The sequence below is a fragment of the Centruroides sculpturatus genome, unplaced genomic scaffold (genome assembly GCF_000671375.1).
Source record: "Centruroides sculpturatus isolate CEXI.00-Female unplaced genomic scaffold, Cexi_2.0 scaffold1178, whole genome shotgun sequence".
Lineage (NCBI taxonomy): Eukaryota > Metazoa > Arthropoda > Arachnida > Scorpiones > Buthidae > Centruroides > Centruroides sculpturatus.
The window spans coordinates 98,611-126,288 of NW_019385365.1; the positions used below are offsets into that span (position 1 = coordinate 98,611).

At 36.4% G+C, this 27,678-nt stretch overlaps 2 protein-coding genes across 3 annotated transcripts in view; one reads left to right on the top strand and one right to left on the bottom strand.

The window, feature by feature from the left end:
• Positions 1 to 9,213, bottom strand: part of LOC111638169 (peroxisomal membrane protein PEX14-like) — a 39,281-nt gene extending 30,068 nt beyond the window's left edge. The window contains exon 1 of the mRNA XM_023383832.1: positions 9,030 to 9,213. Within this exon, the coding sequence (XP_023239600.1) occupies positions 9,030 to 9,050 (21 nt within the window). The 5' untranslated portion in view covers positions 9,051 to 9,213. The remainder of the gene's footprint in view (positions 1 to 9,029) is intronic.
• Positions 9,214 to 11,077: 1,864 nt separating this feature from the next.
• Positions 11,078 to 27,678, top strand: part of LOC111638167 (chymotrypsin-like protease CTRL-1) — a 28,744-nt gene continuing 12,143 nt past the window's right edge. The window contains exon 1 of one of the 2 annotated variants that reach the window (XM_023383830.1): positions 11,078 to 11,301. The gene's annotated coding sequence lies outside the window, so the exon portion shown is untranslated. Of the gene's footprint in view, positions 11,302 to 21,727; positions 21,809 to 27,678 lie in introns of those variants that run through there. The other variant, XM_023383829.1, reaches the window with a different exon arrangement.

A 27,678-nucleotide genomic window follows, 5' to 3' on the forward strand; every position in this document is an offset into this window, starting at 1 on the left:
GTAAATTCCTTATGATCGGGATCATTAAGTGATGGTGCAATTATAGGAATGTGAGTTCCATCAATAGCACCTATCACTCCCGGAAAGCCACCTAAACTCATAAATTTTTGTTTGACCAATGCCATCTCAGTTTCAGAACTTGGAAATTTTATCCAGTGATGAAGAAGGATGATGTTTATTGCCTTGCTTACTGCTGTTATGCAACGGCTCACTGATGGCTGGCTAATTTCTAAGGTGCTGTCTTGTGCTACTGGCATCTGATAAGAACCAGAAGCAAAAAATCGAAGAGCGCATAATACCTACAAGAAAACAAATTTAATAAAACTAATGAAGCTCACAGATATACAAGGTACTTAATAAGGTATACTTATTAAGGTACTATAATATACAAGATACTTGTATATTATTTCAAAAACTTATCTACAAAAATTTTTATAAGCATATGTGTATTCAAATTCATATTGTTATATGAACATCAACAATTTTGTATTAAACAAAATCTCCATGTTAATGTGACTTTAAAATGCCATTATTTGGGAAACATATTCTCTTATACACAATTTTCATATATTCTCAATAATTTTATACATTCATTTTTCTATAAATAAAAGAAAATTAATTCCATATTACTCTGAATACATATTTTATTTTAAAATTTGCTAAATGATTATTACTCTTTAATTATAAATACATTATAAAATGTATCTTATGTGTAGTATATTTTATAATTGGTTACTATAATTTAAAATTTATACTTTTATATATAGTGAAAACAGTAAATGTTAATATTAATTAATTAATCTATCAAACTATAGTGTATAAAGTTAATTTCTTCAAAGCTGCAGCTTACATTGTATATATAAAAAATAATGTTTATTCAAAATTCTTGTTAAAAATTACACTTCAAAAGTGTAACCTGCATATACTAATCTTCACGAAACTTTTATATATTTATATTCAAAGCTATCATTTTAATTTATACATATGCGAATGAAACCTATTTCAGAAATAATGTTCATGCTATAGCTACTTACTTTAAATTTGAACAAAAAAGCAATTATTCATAAATAGTTAAGGTAATTATTTTTAAGCAATACAACAACTTAGTTTATTAACATTAAAAAGCTACTTACTTTTATTTCTGCAGAGAGAGCATTTTTCTTAAAACACTTTGGCTCTAGCGTATCTCGTAATGCATTACATACATATATTCTAATGGTTTCGGAATATGTTCTAAATGGTTTCGGAAGACGATAAAGTTGTTTAAATCGTGTATCGTTCAGCCGAAAAGCATCAGCTCGAAGATTAAATTGAGATTCGCGACGTCGAATTCTAATTTCCTCTCTCTTCAATTGTTCACGAAGTAATATCATTCTCACACCGAGCGACGCCATGTTGTTTAGACTTTCGTTACGTTCCTAACGGCAGGTTGAAAGTGACCGATAACAAAAGCTTAGTTATCACACGTGGCTATCGGGACCGAAAACGAAACGTACGGCTCAGAATAGCATTTTCACGGTTGATTAAAGGCGAATCACGTGGTTCTGATAGAAACTGGTTTTTATCGTATCCGTTAGCTTAACGCTACTACTCAGAATAGGTCCCCAGAAGAGGTAACAAAGATATACAACAGACACCTGTTTATTCAGTATTGAATATGGCCCCATAGCAGCTACACAGGCCACTATATTGCAAGGCATGCTACAAATGAGGCAATTAATGGTTGCCTGAGATATCCTTTGCCAAGCTGCACCCACTGTGGCATACACATGGTCTATGACAGGGCTTCTTGAACTTTTTTATTCACAATCATAAATGGGGTCCCATTTATGATTGTGATTTTTTTCACAACCCAAAAAATATAAAGATATATAAAATTTTCAAAAACAATAATGGTGTACTACCACAGTTCACTCTTGTGTTACAATGGAACAGAAACAACTGAATACACTGAAAAGTGACAACATTACACCAGTTCACACTACAATCAGTGATCCTGAATTGTTGTCTTGCTGCACCAGAAGTGACACAAAGCACAACTCATGAAACCTATGACACAAAGCGTGCCATTTTCAAACTCTCACAAATTATTTTCAATATTTTGCATTAAAATCTCACGACCCCAAGATTTCGCTAAGTGACCTCAAATGGGGTCATGACCCATAGTTTAAGAAGCTCTGGTCTATGGTATGTGTTGGTGGTCCCTAGTGCATCGCATGTCAAACAAGGTCTCACAAGTGTTCGATGGGAGAGAAATTCAGTGAGACTGCTAGCCAGGGAAGGATGCAAATTCCATTCAGGCTGATGGGAGTTCACTATGCGACATGCAATTGGGCATTATCTTGCTGGAATACTGTGTTGAGTGTGGCCTGCATAGACATCCATGGCTGTCATTCCTCCACAGAAAAATGCAGAATTCATCCATAAACAATAAATGATGCTGTTCAGTGGTCCAGTTGCAATGACAACACCACCATGACAGGAGTGCAGCCCTATGTCAAACAATTAATGGCACCCCTGTAGTTGGTTGCCATGCATGCAGCCTGATGTCATGCAATCTGTTGCAAATGGTTTAGGTGAACACAGATACACCCATTAATGGTGACAGGTGGCTACAGATGTTATGTACCATGGCAAATGGGTCCTGATGGGCTGTTCAATGAATCTGTTGATCTGTGCATTCTGTCATGCACCAATACAATCCATTCCCTCTTTGCCATGTTTGCAGATGTTCTTGCATCCATTATGTCTCATCAACAAACTGAGGTTGCACAGTTCCAGGAATATGGTCTCGTTCTCCAGCTGTTAACTGGTGCTATTCAGCTTGCTGTTGTCTCTGAGGCATTTCGTTCAGGCATGAGTGGCCACGTATGTGGGCGTGGGTTCAAATCCCACTTCTGACACCAGTGTGACAATGCCGAAGGGCCTCCCTATACTTCGGCACCACGTGACCGAAGGGTCGACATTGCGCCAGCGAAGATCGCAATGACAAGTTTCGTCAGGACTGACACCACTGTGTCTTCACGGCTAGACACAGAAACCGCTTCGTTCGGGCGTGAACAGTCACGTGTGTGAGCGATCAGAGTCGAGATAGGAGGAGAGACAGCGCACTGGAAGTGACTTACTCAGAGACATTTTAACATAACAACTGTTTAATGGTTAATGATAAGCTATACATTCGGGCTGCTGTTAGATACATATCTACAATAGGGATTAGATATTAGGATATTAATTATGTTTTGGGTTTTCCAATAAGAGAGAGAGAGTTTACATAAGTTGCGCGTGTCGATAAATACCTTTTGGTTTTGCTGTCTTGATTGAGATTCTCGAGCGTTCTGGGTGAAGGAAAGAAAGTTCGGGATGTCAGTTCTTGTATCCAGTAGAGGAAGTATCCATAAGAATGATAGAACATAAAGTATCCGCAAAGGTGTTCGACGATGTTACGATGGGTTTCAATGATATTTTAGTAGGATATAACACGTCGAATAAATTGATATATTCACAGATATCCGACTATGGAGACACTTAGGACAAAATACAAGTGACAACTTCTCTTTCAAAAGACGGGCGACGACTCTCCACTTTGTTGTTCTTGTCTAATGCTGAACTGTTAAAATCGCGATACTAGGTCGAAAGGTGATGAGAAAGCTTCGTTATTAAGTCTGAGAACTTTGCAGATGTTTAGCTCCCATGTGTACAAGTTGACAGTTATTAAACGAAAGTACTGTATAGCTACAATGTGAAATGATATAAACACCTCCAAATTCGGATCCTCACATCTATGGTTCTTTGTAAGTTTGGTTGCCAAAAACCATTGCTGATAGCATTTATGGCCCAAGCTGCTGCTGGCATGGTAGTCCAAAACTGAATACCACATGACCTGATGCGTACGCAAACTTAATCTTTTGCATATCTCTGTCATTACTACCAGTCCTGCAATTTGCATGTGGTATGTGCATTCCTTCATGGTGGTGTGATTTCATTTTTGAGAAGTGTATATCACAGAAAGATTTCCATATTGAGTAATTGATCCATGTAGAAACATTGCATCCACAAAATTTTTGGCAATTACTTGAACCCATCTTAGCAATAAAAAAACTTCATATAATATATCAATTTGAGCAAATATGTGATTTAATTAAGTTTGAATTTTTTTTTCAAAATAAGTGGTTTTGTGTCATATTCACATGGATACAAAGTTGAAACTTATGCTGGCTACAGCATTAGTCTGAATTAAAATATTGCTGATTATGTAAAAAAATAAAATAATGCATGTTTTGAAATATAAAAATTTTTCAGTTATAAAATTGTAGTTAAAAAAACTGATAAAAAGAACAAGTATTGACATTTTCAAGGAAAGTTGTTTAAGTACACCAATTAAAGACATTCTCAGTAAAGAATTCAATGGAAATTTGTTATATGGTTACTCAAAAATATGGGAAAGAAAACAATGTCACACTATCCAGATAATACTCTTTTGTTTACAATACAAGATGGAAAAGATGTAATGAAAAACAAACACACATAAGACTTAGCAAAGCCTTCTGGTTTCTGCAAAAATGTAAAACCCTTTGGGAATCAAGAAGAGATCATATACAGAGGGTTGGATACAGAGGCATTACATAATGCCGAATTTAGAGACCTATAAAGTAACCTAAATGCCATGGCGCCAGTATTGATTAAGTTCGATCTGATGGCCATGTTGTGAACTATAGCCCTACATCAAAGTTTCCACTGTAGAAGATTTCTTTGAAAAACATTCATGTCCAAATGGTCCCATTCCTCTTTACATAAGCCTGCCATTGTTTTTGAACAATGGCTTCCAAGAGCTCATTTCAATAGACTAAACGCACAGTAGTCCACTGGCATCGCATTGAATGACTTCACAGGAATGCCATCAAAAGGGATGATATGAATTCCCATTTCCTGTTCCAATACATGGATGAAATCTTGGGTCGATTTGAAGGTATGACTGGAAGCTTTGTCTTGATGCACCTGTACATTTGTTTGGTCATTTCCATACAAAGTAGGGATCTCTTCACAGTACAGAGGTTCCAGAACATTAGTCTGGTAGAACAGGTAACCCCCATATAAAACGACACTTCTATAGCACAGCACGGATTCACTCTAACACGATTTGGGAATTGGGTAAAATCATTGTACAACATGAAATGTAATAAAGGGTGCGTTTTTTTTATACCTCCACGTAACTCCGCGTGAGCATTCTACTTGTTTTTGTGGCTACTTTGAATGCTCTTTCAACAAATAATCCATTTAATGGTTAAATTTTACAATTGGGACCCTTCTTTTGCCTCTAAAAGCTCATTTTAGAATTATAGCTTTCTCCATCATGATACTATCAATAGTGCGAGCGCCGCCATCTTTCTTTCACCGTCATTCCTAAATGCCTACAAACAGCAGTGCACTCCCATTACAGAGCTACCATTATTAACGAATGCACCCAAAAACTGTTACCAGTTGATGATGCTCATGCTGAGACCATCATATAGGATGAATAATCCTCTGATAAAATATTTACTTAAATAATAAATAAGTATTACTTATGAAAGAAAATGAATAATAAATCCAATTTAAATAAGGATTTAACAGCATGTTTTTTAATTTTTCGAACCTAACCCCCCTTTTTGCACTAGTTCTTTGTTTCGTATAACACGGATTCGCATAACATGGCAATTTTTTGGAACGTAACTCCTGTGTTATTTGGGGTTACCTGACATCAAATTAATTTTAACGTTTTTTTCAACTTTTCTGATGTTTAGTTTACCACGATAACAATAACTCGCAATGACCATAAAGCCTGATGGTAAGTTTTTGTGACATTCTTGAACCATTTTTGGTATGGTCTCCCATCTGATGGTCTGTAGTAAATTGCCCGCAATTTGTTACAATTGTTCATGTACATCCATGCTTCATCTAGCATGACTAGAAACTGCCACTTGTTTACCGAAATATACTTTTCATACAGTTTTCGGCAGTTGGTCTTTTGTTCTTGGATGTGATGAGACAGCAGCTTGTGAACTCGACCTTTATGGTGTTTCTCCAGTTTCAAATTCTTGCAAATGATGGCATGAACTGTGGACTGGGCTATTCCAACACTTGGGGCAATTCTTTGTTGGGTTTTTTGATTTGAACCACTGATCAGTCGTCACACTTTTGCTATCATCTCCGATGTGCAGCTTGGAACGTTTCTTTTTCTGGGCCGAACTGAAATACTTGACGACAGTCCTGACTCTTGCGAATCATTTCTTTTGAGAACCGACTGTATCCCATATTGCAAAACGTTAAAACCACGATTTGCACATTTTAATAATTTGAGTTTGCAAATAGTTTGCTTTGGAAAGAGTAGTTACATAACCTGCCCAAAAGTCTGAAATTTTAGGTGGCATATTTGTGATAGATAAACCTTACTTATTGAAAGTAAAACTCAGAATCTACAGCAGCACGTGGGCCAGTTGCTTTTATTCTACTTCCTACAACTGGAACTATGGGTAATATACAAATCGGCATTATGGAATATAATCAACCTTCTGTATATAGATATGAAGCTAATACTGTTAAAGCCATCGAGGTGTTATCAGTTGCAATGTCTAAGATCCTAGTGGTATACAGAAAACAAAGAAATGTCTTAGATCTCAGGATTTGGACTTTGAAGCATTAGAAACTCTGATCTTTATGTAAGGTGCCACTTAACTGAATTTGTTATCTGTTTTCATTATAAACTGAACTATTTAACTTATAATCAACTATTTGGTTAATTTTAGTAGTTCTGTATATACAGTAGATCTTTCTATAAAACCGTTTCCTATAGTTATGATTCCTATAAAAATTGTGGCAGTATCCGTAAACAACGGTAAAAATAACTCCTATAATATGTAAAACGTCATCGGGCAGCCGAACTACTTTCCCGCCGTCCATAGCGCCACGCTACGGACGTTTAGGCGGATAAATTGAGTTTAGTATCGTCTGTTCATATAATTATATATAAATTAGGTACTGTACATATAATTATATATTAATTATATATAAATTAGGTACTGTATATATAATTATATATTAACTTAATTTATTGTAACTTTATTATAATTAAATATATATTTTTCGCCGTCTAGCGTCACGCTACGGCGAGTTAGGCGACCTATCGTCTGTTTAGTACTGTAATTTTATACATTTCTTGTGAAAGAAACATTTCTTATTTAACGGCCATAAAAATTATTTATATTAATGATGTCTCCAAAGGTCAACGAAGTTTTCGCAGAAAAATAATATCAGAAATCGCGGCCGCAATTTGATGCGCTGTTCCGCGACGAAACCAAGCTTTAGCAACGAGCGTAGTCAAAGGGTACACACTCGGTAAGTAATCCTACAATTTTTTGTTTATAACGTAGTTTATACGGATTATTTTCAAAAAAATATACGTATTTTGGGAATGTTGAGTCGAATTAGTCTAGAATCGATTAATTTTATGAAAGAAAACCTTTCAAACAGCCGTAGTCCGTAAACTATGATTCCTACAAAATTGATTCATAAAGAACGGAACGTATCTACCGTCTTATAGGGGGATCTACTGTATTGCTTTATCAATTAAACAAATGATACTTTAATAAATATACTACATGAATTTTGTTCTTACTGTTATATGCCAAGATATTGTTTCAGATGTATCAAGTTATAAATTGATAGATCCATATTTTGCCAGCAGTTACAAACTCCAAAACATACTTTATTTACTTTTTCAGATCTTCAGATCATAGCGACACCGCTCTTCCAACTGCTCTAACAATGCGGAATCCATTAACACAACACTTTTACGATACAGATTTTCGTACGAGACCTTTTATACAGCTTCCAAACCAATTCGAAAACCAAATTCAAAGTTCACGTACGTTATACGTCGGCTACTCTCGTCCCGGTCTCGACACAATCGATACATTCTTCCGCATATGCCGTCGCTTCCGGCCTCGTCTTTTAGAGTCGTCTCCCCCGACTAAACTCGCCAAACTAGCTAAGTTCGGGACGCAGCAGAGTCCGAGCCGACAAATGCCGAAGCGCAGGCGAGAGTCGCTCGTCTCCCGTCTATTCGGATACCGTTAGTTTGTTACCGGAGTCGGGTGCATCTACCAACGTATCAATACATCTTTAATAAATCTTTATATGAATCTTCTTTTCGATTCGGACAACGAGCAGGAAAAGAAACATCGCGATTTTCTTTTAATCTAATTGGCCGCAGCCATCCATTTTAATCAAATTTCCATCTATCCAAGGTAGCTTCGATCCAAATCAACGCTACAACATGGCAAGCAACACGCCGTCACCGCTCGATCCGGAAAGGCCAAAAGATCCTCGGAGCAACGGACGCGCCACGAAATCGGTCACTCGCAGACGTCGTCAGTCCGTTCCGTCGTCCTCCGACGCTTCTTCAAAAAGCTTTTCCTCGCAATACGAGTAATTTTAAGCAGTTATCGCCAACACCACCAGAGAAAGCGGTCGGTGGAAATGCCAGGCAAAGCGGTACGTTACGGCCGAAACCGCACGCGCCTCCATTCACGAAAACGTTACAGAAACCGTTACAGTCCGTAAGAAGGTAACAAACGCGACGCGGTCGACACAGCTTTAGCTCAGATAATTGGAGAACATACATAGAAACCGAGCAGGGCTCATACGTAAGGTATAGTTTAAAATTTCTTTAAAAACGAAAAAAGAAAAGCATTGAGAAGAAGGAAAAGATTTATTTATTTAAAACACGTTTTATACAATTGTGATCTTTGAATTAATATTTATTTGGATTTCTACAAGAAAGTAAAAATGTTTTGTGGAATGTACAGAAATTGCAACAAAGTAATGAGGATAAACTTTTGTAATTACTTAAAGGAAAACATTTTGTCTTAAAAAACTGCAAAGATATTTCTTATAAATCGATAATCGGACAGGTCGCAAGGCATACTCCTAAGACACGTTTTGAATAGATATTTACTTCTTTAATTTATTGCTTTCAAAATAAATGAATTTACCTTCTCTGGATTTCCTTCCATTTCGTCGTTAGCTTCTGAGCTTCGACTCCCTCTTACGAACAAAATTGGAAATAAAAATATTTTCCGGCCGACAAAATTTATTATTTCGGAATTTTTTTATATATTGTCTTTCAAAATAAAAAAATATAAATATAAGCAAAATATAAATATTCCACAACGATTTCAATTATTCGAGTGGGCTCGACGATGGCCGGAAAACGCTCAAACAAGGATCCGGTACTGCGTTGCCAATTTGGCCTTTTTCAAACTCGGTTGGCCTCAGAAATTTCCTTTGGCCTCTTGGTCTTTTCCTGGCTTTTTACAGGCTGAAATTTTTTGTACAAAATTACATTTCTCCTTTTTCTAAATATTTTTTTAAGAGAAATATTTTGATTAGTTACATCCGGAAACAGTTCGGCCTCCGGCAGGAACGACGCGCAACATTGCAGTCACTAGACTCAATTCGTAGTTAGACTTTAGCAGCGCTGCCGTTTTTAGGATAATTTGACCCTCTCGGGGTACTATTTAGGGTAGTCTTATATTTAGGGTAAATCTGGCCTGCGATCCGATGCTTTTATTGTAAAATTTTTTATTGTATACACTCGTAAAAGAAATCTATGCCAGATTTGATTTCAGTAATGACATTTTTTCATATCCGCTTTCGCTCGAACCCGAAAATTCGCAAAATTTAACAGCGAGGTTTTTGGAGCCATTGTTTAAAATGTTTAAAAATGTTAGTGTCGATTTACGAGTTGTAGACAACGAATGACGTAAACAAGCCCTACTTAACTCGGGGTCAAAAAATCATACTTTCAGATCCTAGTGGTCGGAAATATTTAATTTAAAAAATGCTGCTGGACAGTTTGTTTCGAAATCTTGAAAAATTGTTGAGTTTATTGATGATATTACCAGCTTCCAATGCATCTGTCGAGCGAATATTTAATCAGCTACGTTTGTGTAAGACGGGGACGACGAACCTTTTTGAGTCCGCGTGCCACATAGCAAGCGTATTAAGCATACTTTGCTTTAAAAATGATTACGCGCGCAGAAGTTTTAGATTTGGAGTAACTATATTTAAATTTGGCGGAATGGCCGAACGGTCAAAGCGGCAGCTTATCGCTGTCGCGGACCCGAGATCTAAACCCCAGAAAATTTTCGGGTGGTGATCCATTCTTCACCATCCGGCTGTTCCGTTTGGAGTTAGCTAAATAAAAAAGCCCTCTTAGTACCCACGGGGCGAAAAGAGTTTTAAAAAACTATATTTAAATAAATAAAATAATATGCTGCAATTAGAGTAAACGTAAAGAACCCGATTGAAAAAGATAATAAACCGATATCGTATTATACGTTACGTGCCTGATGATTTCTTCGACGTGCCATAGGTTCGCCACCTCTGGTGTAAGACATCGCGCAGACATTTTTTGAAAATTGAAACGATTTGTAACCTAATGCACGTGCAGCCCAGTACTCAAAAAAATGTTTCATTCGAACCTTCAAAACGATATATTTGTAAATAATTGGATTTTTAAAACTGATCATTTACGTACTAAAGTATGCTCGAAAACGAGCGAATGGCTTTTTTAATTTTCTGTCTTCAGCTAAGATACACAACACGTGTTGAGAGTGAATTAATTAAAATTAGGTTAAATAATTGCATTCATTAGACTTTGGAAATATTTTATGATTATTTAAAAGACCGGGCGAGACTTTTCTCGTTTGTCAAATTGGTATTACCAAACTAAAACGTCAAATATCTCCGTATCGGATGTAAATTAATACCTCTGGAAAAGTCTAAAAATCCTAAGACATTTTAGTTATTAAGATTTTTAAAAACGAAGAATTAAGAATTGTTCCGATTATTACTGCGCCATAGAATCGTTCGTCTTATTTTTTTATCCGAGCTCGAGTTCGAGCTCGAAGAGTTTCCTCAATTTAGGGTGATGTAGAGTAAAACGAAGGCGCCGTCAGGATAGTTCCACCAGAAGCGGGCGACGGCGCTGGACTTCGGATCTTTGATTGCCACCCACTCCGCCATTAATAGTCTCTCTTTTGGACTGTAACGATGTGGGTGTACTGCACGGTCGCTGTTTGTCTCGCTTTGGAATTTGTTTTAAATTGCGCTAATTTACTGCAAGTGTACTTTCTATATATAATGTTTTGTACTGAAACTGACGGCAATTATATACGCAAAAGTGGTCGCCACAGCTTGGGATACCGTTAGTAGAAATGCAGTTTAGAGATCGCAGTGGGCCGTTACGCTCCACATTGTTAAGTATGCAAATTTTTGTTAATTTTTTTTAATTTTAAAAACTAACTTTACATTAACGTTACCGATGTCTTAAAAACGTTGTCTATATACATCAAATAACATTAAATTTTGCACGCAAAAAATGCAATATTAATAACTGAAATAAATATCGTGGTGACCCATAACTACCACTTTTGTGTTATGCCAAGATCGATTCGACACGAAAGAAAACTTGTTTAGTATTATTTTACAAAAAAGTGATATTGGACATTAAAAAAATGAAGAGTTAATTTTTTTTGATTGCGCCTAATCGGTAGTTAAAACCGTTCATTGTTTTTATGATGAAATGAACGTTTCTTTCGTGGCAAACTGATCCAGCCTTAAAGTGAATAAATCAGTCCGAATAATTACCACACTGGCACAGTCATTTATATAAATCTTTATTATCAACAGCTGTTAGATATCTAATAAGTGGAAGTCATGACAGCGGTGGTAAATATCGAGGCAAATGGGAGGAGATTATTATTACCGCAATACTACGCCTAAATTTTGTAATTTATCATATCATATATATATATATATATATAAGAAAAACAGATAAACATAAAAGGAAAGCGCCAATTAAAGTTCAAAAAGAAACTGGATCCAAAAAAAAAACTCCAAGGCATGACAATAATCAAGTAAAGGCAGCAGAGTTGTAAATTGCAGTCAGCGTGATATGCCATTGTGCTCTACCACATAACTGAAATAATGAAAGCACATGGGTATGAAAGTTTTTTTTCTTAACTCTTTTCACTCTGTGGACACTAAGAAGGCCTCTTTTTGCAATCCCATTATGAGTTCGGCCAGGCTGGCGATGAGGCGGCCGGGTGGTGAGGGACGGAGCCCAACATATCCGAACGGAACACCTCCGAAAAATTCCTGGGGGATTATTGAGACGATGAACCGATGCTCGGATAGTCTCGTCCGCTAATATAAACAAATCGTTAGCAGCTTCGAGAATTTTAGTTCTGTTGACTATTCGAAACAGAAAATGAACAGTCTAAAGTCATTTAGGACAGCAGTTAATTTTCTATTCAAGGTTTTGTCTGCTATGTAGGCTATCCTCAGAACTTTTCCTTATTGCCTTCTATGTTTTATAAAATATTCCAGAGTTGTCTCTTACTTGTTAGGCTGCCAATATAATCAAAATATTCTCTTTTATTGGAAACATATTACATACATTATCATAAAGGCATTCCCATTTCAATACTTTATTGTCACTAATTTTTCGAAAAAGGAAACACTGTTCTATTCGCTGGTTTTTTTATTTTTATTTTTGTTGTTTGATGCAAAGCATTTATCAGAATTCTATTCTAGTCCAGGACAATAATTTCTCCTAGAAATCTATTAACTGATGCTGAAAACGGCGAAAACTTGGCTTCTTCGAAACAAGATCTGTATAGATTTTCTAATCAATAACATCTTCGGGTTTTTCTATCTTTGAATTGCCTAATATAGAGTAACTAAAAAACTAACCAAATAATTAGAAAAATTCATTAAATCTCACTTGTCAGACTGTGTTTAATGTCAGTGCCACTATGTTTATGCACGCAAGATTTCAATGCTACTATAAGCTTTAAAAGAAATGTTAAACACAAAGTCCATCAAATTCGAGAAATGAGAACTGCATCCATCGAGGAGATAGTAGCAGTCGAGGTCTCATAGATATCCGGCATCCCGGTAGTTTTAGTTTAGGACCACCTTCTCCATATTTCTCTAGAGAAACCCGGGTAGAATGCTTGTGGATATAAAAGCGTGATGGCAGTTTCTGTCTTCTATGTCACCACGCCGATGGATGCTCAAACCAGCTTTCATCAACTTACGTGAAAAAAATATTAAAAAAAAAACAGTCGGATTAGATCTCAGAACAGCACGACGAGGCCCAATAACGGCGATCGTGATTTGGTATCAAATATTTATCCGAATGTTCTCTGTCACAAACAATAAGTAACTTAATTGTTATTCAGAAATTTTCTTAGGTCTACGTTACCTCATTCTTTGTTTCTGTACGAGTTTGAACCATTGAAAGTTTTCAAAATGTCTTCCAACATTTTATATATTCGTAACAAAATAACCGGCAACGAGTTGCTTAACTTTCACGGCAACATTTGAAATCTTGATGGCGCCATCTGTTATCATATTTTATTTTAAAATTTTTTTATATTTTAAACTATTATAAAATGGCAAAAAGCTTAATTTTGAGGGTAGGGATGAGTTTTATAAAAAAAAAAAATGTAAATGCTAATCTCTCCACCCCTCAACTTTTAACCATTAAAATTTAATAGCGTCAATCCCTCTAATAAACAAATCTTTTTGCAAAATTTTCGACAAAAAGCACAAAAGTTATTAAGCTACAAAGAAGGTGAAAAAAATCGTGGCCCCCATACAAACTAACACTCATACATACAGAAAAATCCTCCCAATTTTTTGCGTTTCTGGACGTTTCGAGGTGTCCTAAGTCCAAAAAATGTAAAAATCTTGGGGCCATTTTTTACCTATCGTCATACTTTCTCTCTGTTATACGAGGGGCAGTCAAAAAGTTTCCGGAATTGTCATCCTGCATTGTAGTGGCACGAGACCTAATCACCTTCAAAATAGGCCCCTCCCGCACAAACATAGCCTACTTGTTCCATCGATCCTGCTACTGTTGAAAGCGGGTGTGGAATGCTTCTTTTGGAACCTTCGAGAGTTGGGCCGTCGTATTCGATATGTCGTCCTCCCTGCTTGCGAAAAACGTCTCTTTGAGGCCCATTTTGAGAGTAGGAAACAGCCAAAAGACACAGGAACAAGATCTGGAAGGTAAGGTGACTGGGTAATGACAGGAATGCTTTTGTCGGCGACGAATTGCTGCACAAGCGACATGTGACTCGGTGCGTTATCGTGATGGAAAAACCATTGTCCAAGCCACTCGTTGGGCTGCTTCCTCCATACCGCATCGCGCAACTCTGCAGCACTTTTCCCCAATTTGAACACGAACTTAATGTTCTTAACACTGCTCGAACTGGGACATTGCGCCGAATAATAAGCAGTTAGGCCCAACAAAGACGACTGTGCAAGTCTAAACTTGCACGAGCATTATCACACATCGAATAGACACGCTTAGCTTCCTACCAAAGCGATACATAATCTTATCTTATATCGCATTTTCTAACTGTAGGTAAATTCCGGGAGCTTTTTGACTGCCCCTTGTATATACGAGTAAGAGCCAGGAAAGTAAAATCGATGGCAATTTTCTGTTGGAAGAGTTACGTTTTGTAAGTCGCATCTCACCAATTAATATTAATAGAATGAAAGAAAATATAGATCTAGAAAGTCTCTAGAATTGTCTTTGGAGAAGAAAACAGCGGAAGAGTAATCGTGTTTGAAAGATCGTCTACGAGTTTACCTATTTTTTGAATTTAAATAAAACTTTGTTTCCGGTAGAATCTATTGACGAAATAACCTTTACACCACAATAACAAACAATGGACTTTTCTTTTTCACTTTCATTTTTACGAAATTTCTATTTACGTAAAAGGTTCACAAGTCTCTACCACGAGTTTTTCTCACTTTTCCACAACAATTTTTGCCACTGCACCAATCCTATTAAAACGGGCCTATTCAATTATGAAGAAGTCAGGAAACGACAGTTATCTAGTTTTATTTTCCTGTAAATCATTTTTAAAAAATAACGAAGTGTTAATTACGATGAGCTACAGTTTTAATCTCAGGAAAAATCTTACAGTACTCGAGTATATTATATGCCGAATGCCATACAAAAGTCTGCTTTATGGTGGTTTTGACACGTCGAGACAATAAATAAGAAGGAATTATTGAAGAGAAAATATTTGGGAAGAGTGCAAAAGAAGCGAAACGGGGCAACGAAGGAAATGTGGTTAGGGCAGGTGGATGAGTATTTGAAGAAGCGAAAGATTTTGAGCATGACAAGTGTGAGAAAGTTTGTTAGTAAGCTCGAGAGGTATGCTGAGACAGAAGAAGGAAAACATGGATGAGTGTATTTAAAATTTAGAAAAAATTTTCATAAATGGATGAGTGTTTGCGTGCGATTTCTCTTTCCTGCAGCTTACCCTTATCAACAAATGGGCATGATTTAAGTTCAATAATCACTGTTCGATGTAAAAATATAAATTTACATTTTTGTAGCGAAAGGCAGAAGGATTTAATACGTCAAATGTTTACTTTACGAATAAATTAAATGACGTTGAAATCTGACACTTAAGAATGCTATTAAATTATAATTGTTTTCCACATAAGTTATCATTATAATAATAAATTGCATTATTATTTTTTGTTTTCTCTTCTTAATTAAATTTTGATACAATTAGCTGGGATCGTGCGAAAAACATTTTAATGGTGTTTTATTTACTGTCACGTTACCGTTAAGACAGTCGAGAAAATTACAATATTTTTTATTTTTTTAATTAAATATAAATTCACAAAATTAAGCTAATAAAACTCAGGCTGGATTTACGCACGAACTAAATAAGCTTAGGCCCTCGGATTATGAAACCTTAAGCTTATATAACTGTACGTACAGTTTAGGGCCTAGCATTTTTTTTATGTATTATTGTTTTGTGGAGGGAAAGGGCCTGTTATATGCGCTACGAAGCTAATACAGCCAGGCACTGAAAATCGTATAACTTATGTGATTTTAATAACTATTTATATTATTTTTAGTACCAAGAAGTTCTAGCTGTAAACATAGCTTAGCCTCACGAGTTTATACTCATCCCTTTATAAAACACGAATTATAAGTAAAAAACCTAGGAAATTACTTTCATATTTTATGTTCGACAAAGTTACTTATTTTTTATAATCGTTGAATAGCGCTATCAATTTCAATTCAAACGAAATTTACCTGAAATATTTCGAATGCAACCAATTTATCTTTAATGATATACGGCACGTAGCGAATTTAATAAGTAACATATTAAAACGCTAAAATAAAGTTTTTCATTGTTCTCTTTTAAACTTTGTAATATTATTCGTAAATGTGTAGTTCGTTGTAATACACGACTGTTACCTTGAACTAATAACACACCTTTCTTCATTTTAATAATACAGAAAAGATTAGTGCCAACATCTCGCTCTAGTTTCTTTTGTTCCTTTATTCTATCTTCAAACACGGGATTATATTCTTAAAAAAAGTCGTCATCGAATGTTCCATTAACGTGAGACAGAGCGAATTGATTTGAAGGAGACAGGATACAGAAAAATGTATTAGCACTAAACGTGTTGAAGACCGGATGCGTTTTCATCTGTTTGGAGTAATACAGATGACATTCACTGGCAACGTTATTGCGAAAACGTATTAATTCTATTAACGCGTTTTCACAATAGCGTGAAAACATATGTACTGTACTGTACCTATACTTTCATATACATTAAAGTACATTATATTTCCCGTCTTCGTTCGACGACAAGATGACGAGAAATCACGAAACGGAATAGACCACATCAGTCGTGTTTTGTTTGAAAATGTGCCTATACACGAAAAATCTTAGCTATATTTTATTTCGAAGCTTTATGTTCTTTATTTATATTACCGATAACCGAAAATACCAAATAGCAGGCCTATTTTCGCTGGATTTCCTCTTCCGTTTCGTGAAATTCGCTATTCGGTGTTTAAAAGGACAATTATTCGTCCGATAGGGTTTTTGCCAACTGTTTTCTAATCCACTTTCTCGCTTTAACCTTCATTTCCGGGTTTTTCCCCCTTTTCTCGAGTCCACCGGCGACCGAGTGAATAAAACCATCGAACACCGGTAGTAGATGGCGGGTAGACGCCTCATCGACAGGGTGGCCGAGTAGAGTTTCGCAGGTTTTATTCCCGTGTCTAATACCTAAAAGAGTCCATCCGGGAGAACTCTGCTCGCGCGTCTCATTGCCCTATCCTTACAAATTTCATCTTATATTCTCTTCTTCTCTTCTTAAATTCATATTATAATCATCTTCGGTACAGTACTTGTTGCGAAGAATTTTGTGTCACGTTACGATTAATGAATTAAAATCGGAATCGCACCCGTGTAAATCCAGCATATGTTTGTATAAAATTTAAAAGAAAAAACGGTAGCTAATAAATCCGAAAATAATGTAATTTAATTCATATTTAATTTTTAAAAAAGTTTTAAACAGTTGTGCCATAATATGGAAACATCGATTTCGGAAATATTAGAAAATAAATCGTTATTAGCAATATAACTATCTTTATGGTTTATCTTTGTTTAAATTAAGATATAAAAATTGCATTGGCACTGAAAGACAATAGGACGACGAATTCCTCATTTTACACCACAATCGTAATAGGAAAAATGACAGCTCGCTGCATTCTTACGCGAGATAGTTCAGAGATTGCCTATTGCTAGGCTTAATCGATACGATCCAAAACCAATTGTTTTCGAGAACAATTTATAGAACACTTCCTTTCGTGCAAATGAACGAAATTAAGTAACAAACTTCCAATAAAACTGTTTTTCCTCGGCTTGGTGGAAACGTTATTAGTTTATCTGATCAATTCTGTAAACTTTGCGATCGCCTGTCCTGGGCTAGAGGCGCATTTTCGTTCCGAAGCAAACTAAATTGGAAAAATGTAAATCGAAGAAACTAACCGAGTTATTACACATTAAATAGCAATAAATTCTTAACTAGCGTGTTAAAACGCGGATAGCCGATGAAAAATTACAGAAAAAATAGGAGCTTGCCCAATTCGATTTATTTCTATTGGTCGGGCGCGAATACGCCATCGACTATCGGTGTTCGGTGGTTTTACCACGCGGCCATTTTTCGCCCCGAAAAAGTAAAATAACACGAACCGGTTTTTCAATTTTTTTTCTTTACCCTGTAGATATTAAAAGAGCATTTCTTTTCGCCAGTTCTGCTAGATCCACAATAAGAGCGGCCGAGAGGTGAGGTATGCAATGGGGATCGATATATCCAGGACACACGTCCCGCGAAAAATTGCTGGGATTTCCCGTCTGGATCTATCGCCATCCCCAGAGCGTTAGGATAATCCGCTTTGTTCATTAATATAATAAAGATAAAAATAAAGTAAATCCCAATGGAGCTACGAAAAAAGATTGCTTCGGCGAACTGCTTTTTACGTGACTTCCTTTATTTTATTTTACATTTTTTAATTTTCATTCTGGTGTAATGCCAACGATTTAAACTTTGTAATGGCGAACTAATAAAGTTCGTGAAATTCGTGACAGAAAGGCGTAAATGAGTCTGAAAGAATATATAGGTATTTGTTTTCAATTGTAATATTAAACATCGTTATAATCGAATCACGAAAGGATAGCTTATATTCGATTTGGTTTGATAGGATAAAGCGACGCGACACGCGGGCTTTCTACGGCTTTTATTTGTGTGTTAGAAAACGCAGAAAACTTCACTTTTCCATCCCGTTGGTGAGGCGCGATCCGGGAGAAACTACCAATATTCGGTGGTTTTATTTATCCGGCTCTTTGCGAGAGGTAAATTCTGAACGAGTAAAGAAGAAAATTTGAAAATCGAATAAAAAGATGCTGTACGAAAACGTAAGGTCCCACCACTGTCAGATTTATAACGTATACAGTATTTGTTTTCATATTTTGACTCTTTCCGCCCCTTGGACACGAGATGCGCTTTGTTTTCGTCGCCAGTTCGTCCAGATTCACAATAGGGCGACCGGACACGGCCCCACACATTCGGGAAAAAGCGCTCCTGAAAAATTCCAGGGGTAACCTGGGCGGATTCGTTCCCGGATCCCCAGATCGGTAGATTGAACCGCTTCAGCCATTCGACAGACTAGTTTTAATACCGGTAAGCGCTATTGTAAACGTAACAGGCAACAGAATTTTTGTTTTTTTTTCTTGTTTAGATTGTTCTCGCATTCGTCGATAAACATCTAAATAGAAACGACGTAACGAGTGGGAATTATGTCAAGTGATACGCCCTCGCAAATGAGATCATTTTCCGTCACCTCCTGTATAAACACGATTTTCTTGGGTTACTGACCGATTTTCAAGGTTTTTATTTACCGCCGAGCGGTATATATCTGACCTCGATATCAACCTCTGTAGGTCAAATAGTTGAAAATTTTCATTTATTTCTAAAAAAAACTGTAATAAAATAATTCGTTTTGTGTTTTTCGAAACGAAATGCAGACAATAAAAATAAAGAATAGAAAAAATATTCGGAAGTAGCCAATAATTTTGTCGCTTTTCTGGATAAATCTCGATTTTCCTCGTTAAACGAGGAAGGGGGAAACAAACTCCGATACTTAACAAGTTTTTATGCCTATTTCAAAATAAATATTATTGAATTTGTCAATAGCAAATAAATTTACGAACTAAAGGCTGTTTTAAAAATGTGGACTTTATAAAAAGAAAGAAAATTTACGATATAACTCTTCAGAAATATATCTAAACTTCATTAAGTTTCATTTAATATGAATTTCTAATTTAGTTTTTCGACGAAATACGATTTCAAAATAGCAACGGCAAAATAAACAGAAGAGGGCCGTCCATTACTCTTATAGATTAAGGGAGAGAGGCACCCACCAGTGTTCGGCGGACGAAACCACCGAACCCTGGTAGTGGCGGGTTGGCGCCTGACTAACGGACTGGCCTCTCGGAGTTTTCGAGGATTTTCTTCACGTACGGTACATAACATTTACATAGGAACAATTTCTAATAAAACTCCTTCCCGGGAGACATTCCTCTTTAGCGGATCGCCCGCGCGTCGCGTTGCCTTATTCCGTTAATCCATTCCTAATGCTAAAGGGGTGAGAGATGGCGAAAAATACACCATTGTACACGATGGAAAAAAAAGAAGTACGGGTACGTGGACTTTTTAAAGATATTAGTAGCGTAAGAGTTTTGTCTTATAAATCTACCTATCAGTCGTGTGAATAAACTAACTCGTAAGAGTTAGGAAATATTCGCATTCTTCGATGTCGGGGGTGTCTTCGAACGATTGTACACGTATTTAAAGGGGAGGGAATTTGTCAAAAGTATATCAATGTACGCGACAAAGAGAAAGGGTGTCAAAAGCGCTGGAAAGATTAGCCTATAAAAGGCGTATTTTGGAAATTTAAAATATGTCACGAAGCGTTTAAGTTTTTAAAACGATTAATTAATCCAAAACGAATATTATTTTGTCGAGATCGATATTCATTGAAATATCTGTTTATTGAAAAGTTAAGATAATGAAAAAAGATAGAATATAGAGTTTTACGTTTGCCGACAACGGGGAACGGGAGTGAAATATTAAATATATATATTTTTTATATTAAATGAATTGGTGAAAGAAACTGGTTTCAAACACGAATTTGTATTTATGGCCAGCTTTGAAACTGATGTAAACGTGTCGAAAGGTTTGCGGAAGCTTTCGGAATAAAGTTTACGGTAACTAAATCTTGGATAAATTATGCTCTCTTTGCCTATTTTTCGTAAAAGTTCGGATCGGCTCGATGGGTTAAGCAACGTTACTCCGTCAAGGGTAAGTGCGACAGAAAAAATTTAGCGTAGTCAACTGTTTTCACCGATGCATATTTATAAATTAGAAATGTTTTTAAAATCAAATTAACAAAAAAATGTATAGCCTACTTCCACGTCTGCTCCCTCGTTCGACCCTCATCCCGAAGGGCCGTCTTAGCCGGGGGCGCGCTACATTCGCCTCTACCTTCTAAAGTGACGTTCGACGAACGAACTAAGCTGTTTTTTTAAACTCAACCACGCGAAAGGAACGAAGGAAAAACTAGCGCGAACGACACCAACCGTCGACTGGGTCACCTCGTTGTAAATGTTATTTTAAACGAGTCTTTATACGGTTTTCGACCGTAGAGCGACTAACCTTGAACGTCCGGATGTCGGTCCGTTCCACATATCGACTATGTGACAAACCGATTCGACTGCCGACGGCGAAAGTGAAATACCGGAAGGACTGCGTCGTTATATCGAGGATTATTACTTTGACCCGCTGAACTAGAATTCGTGTATCTCACGCAGTTCCCGTACATTTAATACTCGGGGTCGAATCTCGTATTTCGTAAAACCGCCGGATCGTTTGTCAACCCGATCCTTCGAAAGATGCTATTGTTACGCTCTACGATATTTTACATTCTTTTTGTTTCGTTTTACACAGCTCGAAACTTTTATAAATAAAATGTAATTTAAAAAAGTTTTTAGGTGTTGGTGTAAATACATAAAATCCTTTAGAAACGAATGAAAATGAAAGTGAAGCCAACTTTCCCAACGATATGGAGAGGAAAATTTACTCGATTAATTTCGAAAATCTTCACGGCGTCACGGTTACGTTCGCGCTCTCGTCCAATCAATGACGTTTCTATCGGCGAATTCCTCCAATGAGGGAAGGAGAGAAGATGAGAATTGCCGTTCGAAGGGTCGTATAAAAAGATCTACTGACCTAGAATTACAGGAGCGTTACGGGTGGACTGGAAGAGGTAGAACCAGTCTCTACTCTAGGAGAAGGTTGCTACAAGTTGCGGGTGAGTTGCCATCCTCGCGCTTACCTGATTTTGTTCGTCTTCTATTTCCTCGCCTCTTCCTTATACCTTTCCTTAATGGCCTCTGTTACCTTATTTAAGAAAGAAAATCTCTTCCAATTGCTGATTGTGTAAACGTAATTGCGTACAAGTTTTCGTAAGTTTCCTTTGTAATTTAATCGATAACAAATGCGCACCAATAATTTGGCGCGTGGAAGATAGGCCTAACAGAATTAGGAAGCTGCCAGTGTCTTTGTCTGAATTTAAAAGCCATTGCTGGCTTTTAAATTCTTCTTACGCGCAACTTTCTTTAATGGTAAACAAAAATCATTTTATTGTAAGATAAATATACACATTTACATTGTTTATACGGTGAATGTATTTCTCGGTCTGCGTAGAACGAATATTGTGTGCATTGTGTGGGTGGACTAGCAACCTGTTTGTAGATACCCTTCAATTACGTTTGAAACTGCCTTATCAAAAGTAACTAGTTGAATAGCTCTTCCACGCCATCATTTGCGCCAAATATTCGTTTTTATTTATGTAATTCTTTTTCCTTTTTGAAAGAGGTAAAATTAATATACGAATTACGAGTTTTATTTTTATTGCCTAATTCTGGTATTATTGTTATTGTTTCAAAGACACCGATGTAAACTATTCTTTATAAGGATATTTTCATTTTAATTACGGAATAGTAATTTCAAGCTGCGAGTGTCGAAAGTGAATTGCAGTAATGAATTAATTTATGAAGTAACGACAATTTTAGGGTGTAAAAGCTAAGACCAAATGTAACTAATTCGATTAGTTTTTGTTATTTACGTGTTTCGGTTTTGTAATTACTCGATTAAATCTGGAGGAAGGAAACAGCACACGGACAATCTGCCAAAGGATACCTCCTGGGAGGATTTTCTATGGGAAATTGGCCCTAATTTAGTGTTAGATACGCAAAGAAAATCCGGAAAACCCCACTTGGCCAGCCCGTTGGTCAGGCGCCTAACTAAGTAGAAGGGTTCGGTGGTTTTATCCACTCGACAATTCTGGTGTAATTATTTGAAGTGATATTGGCATAAATTTCTGCACTTCAAATATAATTTAACTAATTTTTCGGATTAATTTTATCAAATTAAAACATAACTATCAACACAAAATGCCACCAGCCTATTATAATAGACTATAACGCTTTGATTCGAAGACAAAGCTGTCCTAGTCCTTTTATTTTTACGTAACTCGTATACACATTAGCATTTAAGTTAAAATAATTCATAGTTTTGCAAATGGTTTATAACGTTTTTAAAATGTTTAAAAATTTTTGAAATATTCGAAACGACATTTGAAAATATGTCATGGATTACCGAAACGTGATCTACTTTCCGACGACAAGTTCGTGATTTGAAAAAACTAAATAAATAAATAACAGTAATAAAAAAAGAGGTGAAGAGAAAAAGAAGAACCAAAGATTATTAAGCCGGAGGGGGTTTTCGAATGACACTACTGATTCTCTCGATAATGCAGTTTTCGTGCACATTCGACATTTGGATGCGCCACTTTAAACTTGAAATTCAACTCTTATTTAATTTATTTTCATTCTTTTACTTGTTTTCGATGGAAATTTCGCATCCTAATAACACTATTTTTTTGCTAAAACTTTCGGAATTTATTTGTTTTACATGCCTGAAATAGTGTGATGAGGTGGCGAGGTCGGCGTTATCTTCGGTGACGTCCTTGCATCCTTACGAACCCGAACCATCATTTTCGTTTACGCCTAACCTAGCCTTTCTTTCGAAAACAATTTGAGGAAATACCCGAAGGCGAAACGTTTATACACCTTAAAGATAGCGAAAGCAAAATCCCAGCCTATGAAATAAAATACAAGGTAATTCAATCGGGACTGAACACTTACTTTGTTCAAAACCTCACGATCGCGCGGTCACATTAACAGGGACGGATTTAGGGGTGCGCGGGGAGAGCCCGCATTATCCTTCCGCAGTTTCCGGTAAAGTCGGGTAGTAAAGCGTTTTGCAAGGCATATTGTTTCCTTTCTGCGCCTCTCTAAAGATTTTCGATTCAATATTGCATCTAAATAATATATAATGTAAAACATACCTTGGCCCATTGCTTCGTCACGAAACAAAATCGTTTCGTTCGTGTTTTATGCTCATCTTTTATGCGGAGACATATCGAGTGTTGTTCGGTGAATCACCCTGTACTATTTTACTCATTAATCGAATTTTAACGACCCTCTTCAATTAAACTATAGTCTCGCATACTATAGGATTATAGTACTACATTTATTGTATAGACATGTAATTAAGACTTCTCGTAAATTAAACGATTGAACAATTTCCATTTCTTTTGACGACGTTAAAAAGAAAGTAGGACGTTTAATAACTCGTTATTCGGACGCGTAAAACTTTATAGGTAATTGGAAAAACACGTCCCGGTTAGAAGGATTAGGATTTTGACGTCATCGTGGCTCGCGTATCCATTCCTTATCGACGTAAATCGGAATGGATCGTCACAATCGACCGATGATTTAGGTCAATGAAAGTTACAGAGAGCGAAATTTCGACCAATTGCCGAAATTCGGCGACGCCTCTTCGACCTTTGTTAAGCCGGTTCCCCTTATCCTTTATCATCCTATCGAAGAAAGTGATTATCCGATTCGAACAATCGCCATTCTCCTTCGGTTTCTATCCATTCCTTTGTCTTTGGTTACGATACGATTTTGTCGGCGCCGAATTAATTAGGATTTTAATTAAAAAGTAAAAAACAGTTTCTTATATCTTAATTAAAAAACTGGGGATTATACTTTTGAAACTCGTTATTACAATGAGACGACGGTTTTGACTTCCGTTGTTCGAGATTTTGAAAAACGTGAAATTGCAGTTTACTCGTTTTAATTAATATCCTTTTTAAATCGTTTGATCAAAGAGGCTCTCTTAGCGCAATAGCGGGGCCTTTTTATCCAGCCTGTCGCGGGTTCGGCCAGACCGACGAATGGGAAACTGGGTGGTTATGGACGGACCCGATGTAAACCTATTCTTTCACCAAGGATGACGTAATTCCCATTTGTTAAATCTATTCCAAACCCTCTCTACCCGAGAACTCGATTTTACGTTAAGTTCAATTTTTTATTAAAAAATAAAACAAGCGTACATTTGCAACTAATTCACGTACTTACCCTTAATTACTCCCGTGTTTATCTCTATATTATATGCAAAGTATATACGTATGAACGAATCTGTTACGTAGATTTTTCATTCGATATTGTAATGAGGCGACAATACTAGAGAAAATTTATATTAGGCTATTACCTGACTGAAGAATTTCGTATTGATACGTTTAATAGGTACGAATATAGATATAGATATTTAATAGTCAAATATAGGAGGCAAGTTTCGAAAACCTTCACGTACGAAGTGAAAATACGGGAAAGTAGTTTTAGTGAAGATCCATCCTGACGTCAGAGTTCGGAAGAGGGAATTAGTGGAGGGTCGTAAACGAAGTGGTATCGCACGTAAGACGGGGTGTGCTACTCGGAAAATGGAACGAATGCTGTCGAAGTGGAAGAGGTTAGTGAACTTCCACTCGTTGGCCTATTTGTATGTCGTCGGGTTTCGATGCCGAAGAGAAAACTTCAGAAATGGGTCATTCCCCCATATCCGTTTAAATAGGCGTTTACTTCCGACGACGTTCCCTTTAATACGTAAGAAGTTTAATGAATTCCGGCAATTGTGATTCAAAATTAGTCGACAAATTTCGGCGCAAAGTACGGTCGAGGATTTGTTGCGTAAAGCGATCTTTCAGCCTCCATTTTGCAAAAATGAGAAGAGGCGTAATTTGCGCCTTCGACTGATTAAAGAGAGCGCGTTCGTTCGCGCTGCCGATCGCTTCCGATTTGCAACGATCGAACGTTTTTCCGCGAAAAGGATTTACAAAAACTACACGCAAACAGGGCCTGTAGGGCTTTCTTGCCTCTTAGCGATCTCTTTGTCCATTTTTCGCAACAAATGAAATACATAGATTTTTCTTTATTGATATAAATCAGTCTCTTAAAGATTTTTATTTGATGTTAGTAAAAACAATATTAATTTTATAGGGGTAGGAACAACTACGGGTGGGGGAAAAATTCCCAGCTTTCCGCCTATCCGATTATTATATGACGATTCCAGATTATCGAGCGCCGATTTCTTCTGTATAATAAAGTGTTTGTTACAGTTTTAACAAATGTAATTAGGTTATTTGATTGTTTTCAACTTGACATTTAATGATAAAGGCGTAACGATTTATTTTACGGTACATTAACTCGTAAATTATTACCTAAATAGAAAGATATTTATGAGCTAAAAATAATTAGCTTTTTAATAATAAATTGAATAAGCTCCGGAGTATCTGTACGATTGTATGTGGCGTAGTTAAATAGCAATAACTGTCATTGTTTACTAAATTATATAAAGCTAAGAATGTCAATTACAGTAGAGCGTCGATTATCCGAAAGTCAATCACCCGAAAGAATTCCAGTCGGCAAGTTTAAATTTTCGCCAGTGCTGTGGCGCTGCAATCTTTGGCTATGACTCGGGCTACTTCAATATTTTCGTTTTTGATACTAGATTAACTTCTGAAGTATAATTTTTCATTGTTTTTATATTTTTCAATATATTTATTTTGTTCGTACAAAATAAAAAAATAATTTTTAACGATACAATAGTCTTCGTTAGGCTTAACATCGACGAAAATTCAACGCGAAGCGACACTCAACGGAGAAATATTTCAACACGGGATAGGTTAATATATTTTTTCGTGCATAATCGGTTATCCGAATATCGATTTTCCGAACAATCCCGTCCCCAATAGATTCGGATAATCGACGCTCTACTGTAATAAGAGTATTAGGGAAGAAATGAGACCGTGAAATTACATTAAAAAATAAAAATAAATTAAATTTTATAGAGTTGATAGTCGTGTTCTAGAATTCTTTTATGTTTACATTCGAATTGCAAACTTTTTTTACTCGTAGTTCTATTTTTTGGAGGATCGCTTTCATAGTTACGATGGATTTAGGGGTGGGTAGGGCGTAGCTGCATCAGTTTCTGGGGGTTTTTCCGAGTAAAGCCGGATATCTCGGGTAGTAAAACATTTTTTAAGGTATATTGTTTTCCCTCTGCACCCTTTCTAAAGATTTTGGATCCGCTATTGATTATATCGCGCATTGGTTTGGATTGATGGTGTAAGGCAAGGTAACGCGGGAAGATTAATTAACCAAGTAATTGGTTCTCGGGAGAACTTTCAATGGGAAACTGGTCCCTCTTTAGGTGTTACACGCGTAAAAAAAAACCCGGAAAACCCCACGCGATTTTAACCACTCGGCCACTTATAAGCTACGTTTATAGTGTAACAGCTCGAACGTTCGAACGTGCCGATAACTTTCACTTTCAAATAACTTTTAGCAAATCAAAATTATTGTTGTTAGTTTTCAAAGTAGAATTTTCTCAAACTTTAGGAGAAATTTTTCTGTTTAGTTTTATTTCTATTAAGATCGATTTCAGTTTTTGCCACTAATTTTGCGCAAATAACTTTACTTTAGGCCATAAAACGCTTGAATTGTTTTGATATCGTAATAAGTAGAATTTTTTTATGTTAAATTCAAAATTGTTGAATTCAAATTGAAGTTTTGCGTAATTTTCTTCTTTTCAGTTGCTAAAATTGAAAAAGTAACTGTTTCTAAAAACTAATTTTAATCCCTCAAACCCAGAAATTATTCGTCAAACCCTCGTGACACCGATGAATTACGAGTATCAATTTTTCGGAAATCGCTCACACTAAACCCTCGGAAAAATTTGGAAAATCGAAACGATTCTCCAAATTTTTCGGAG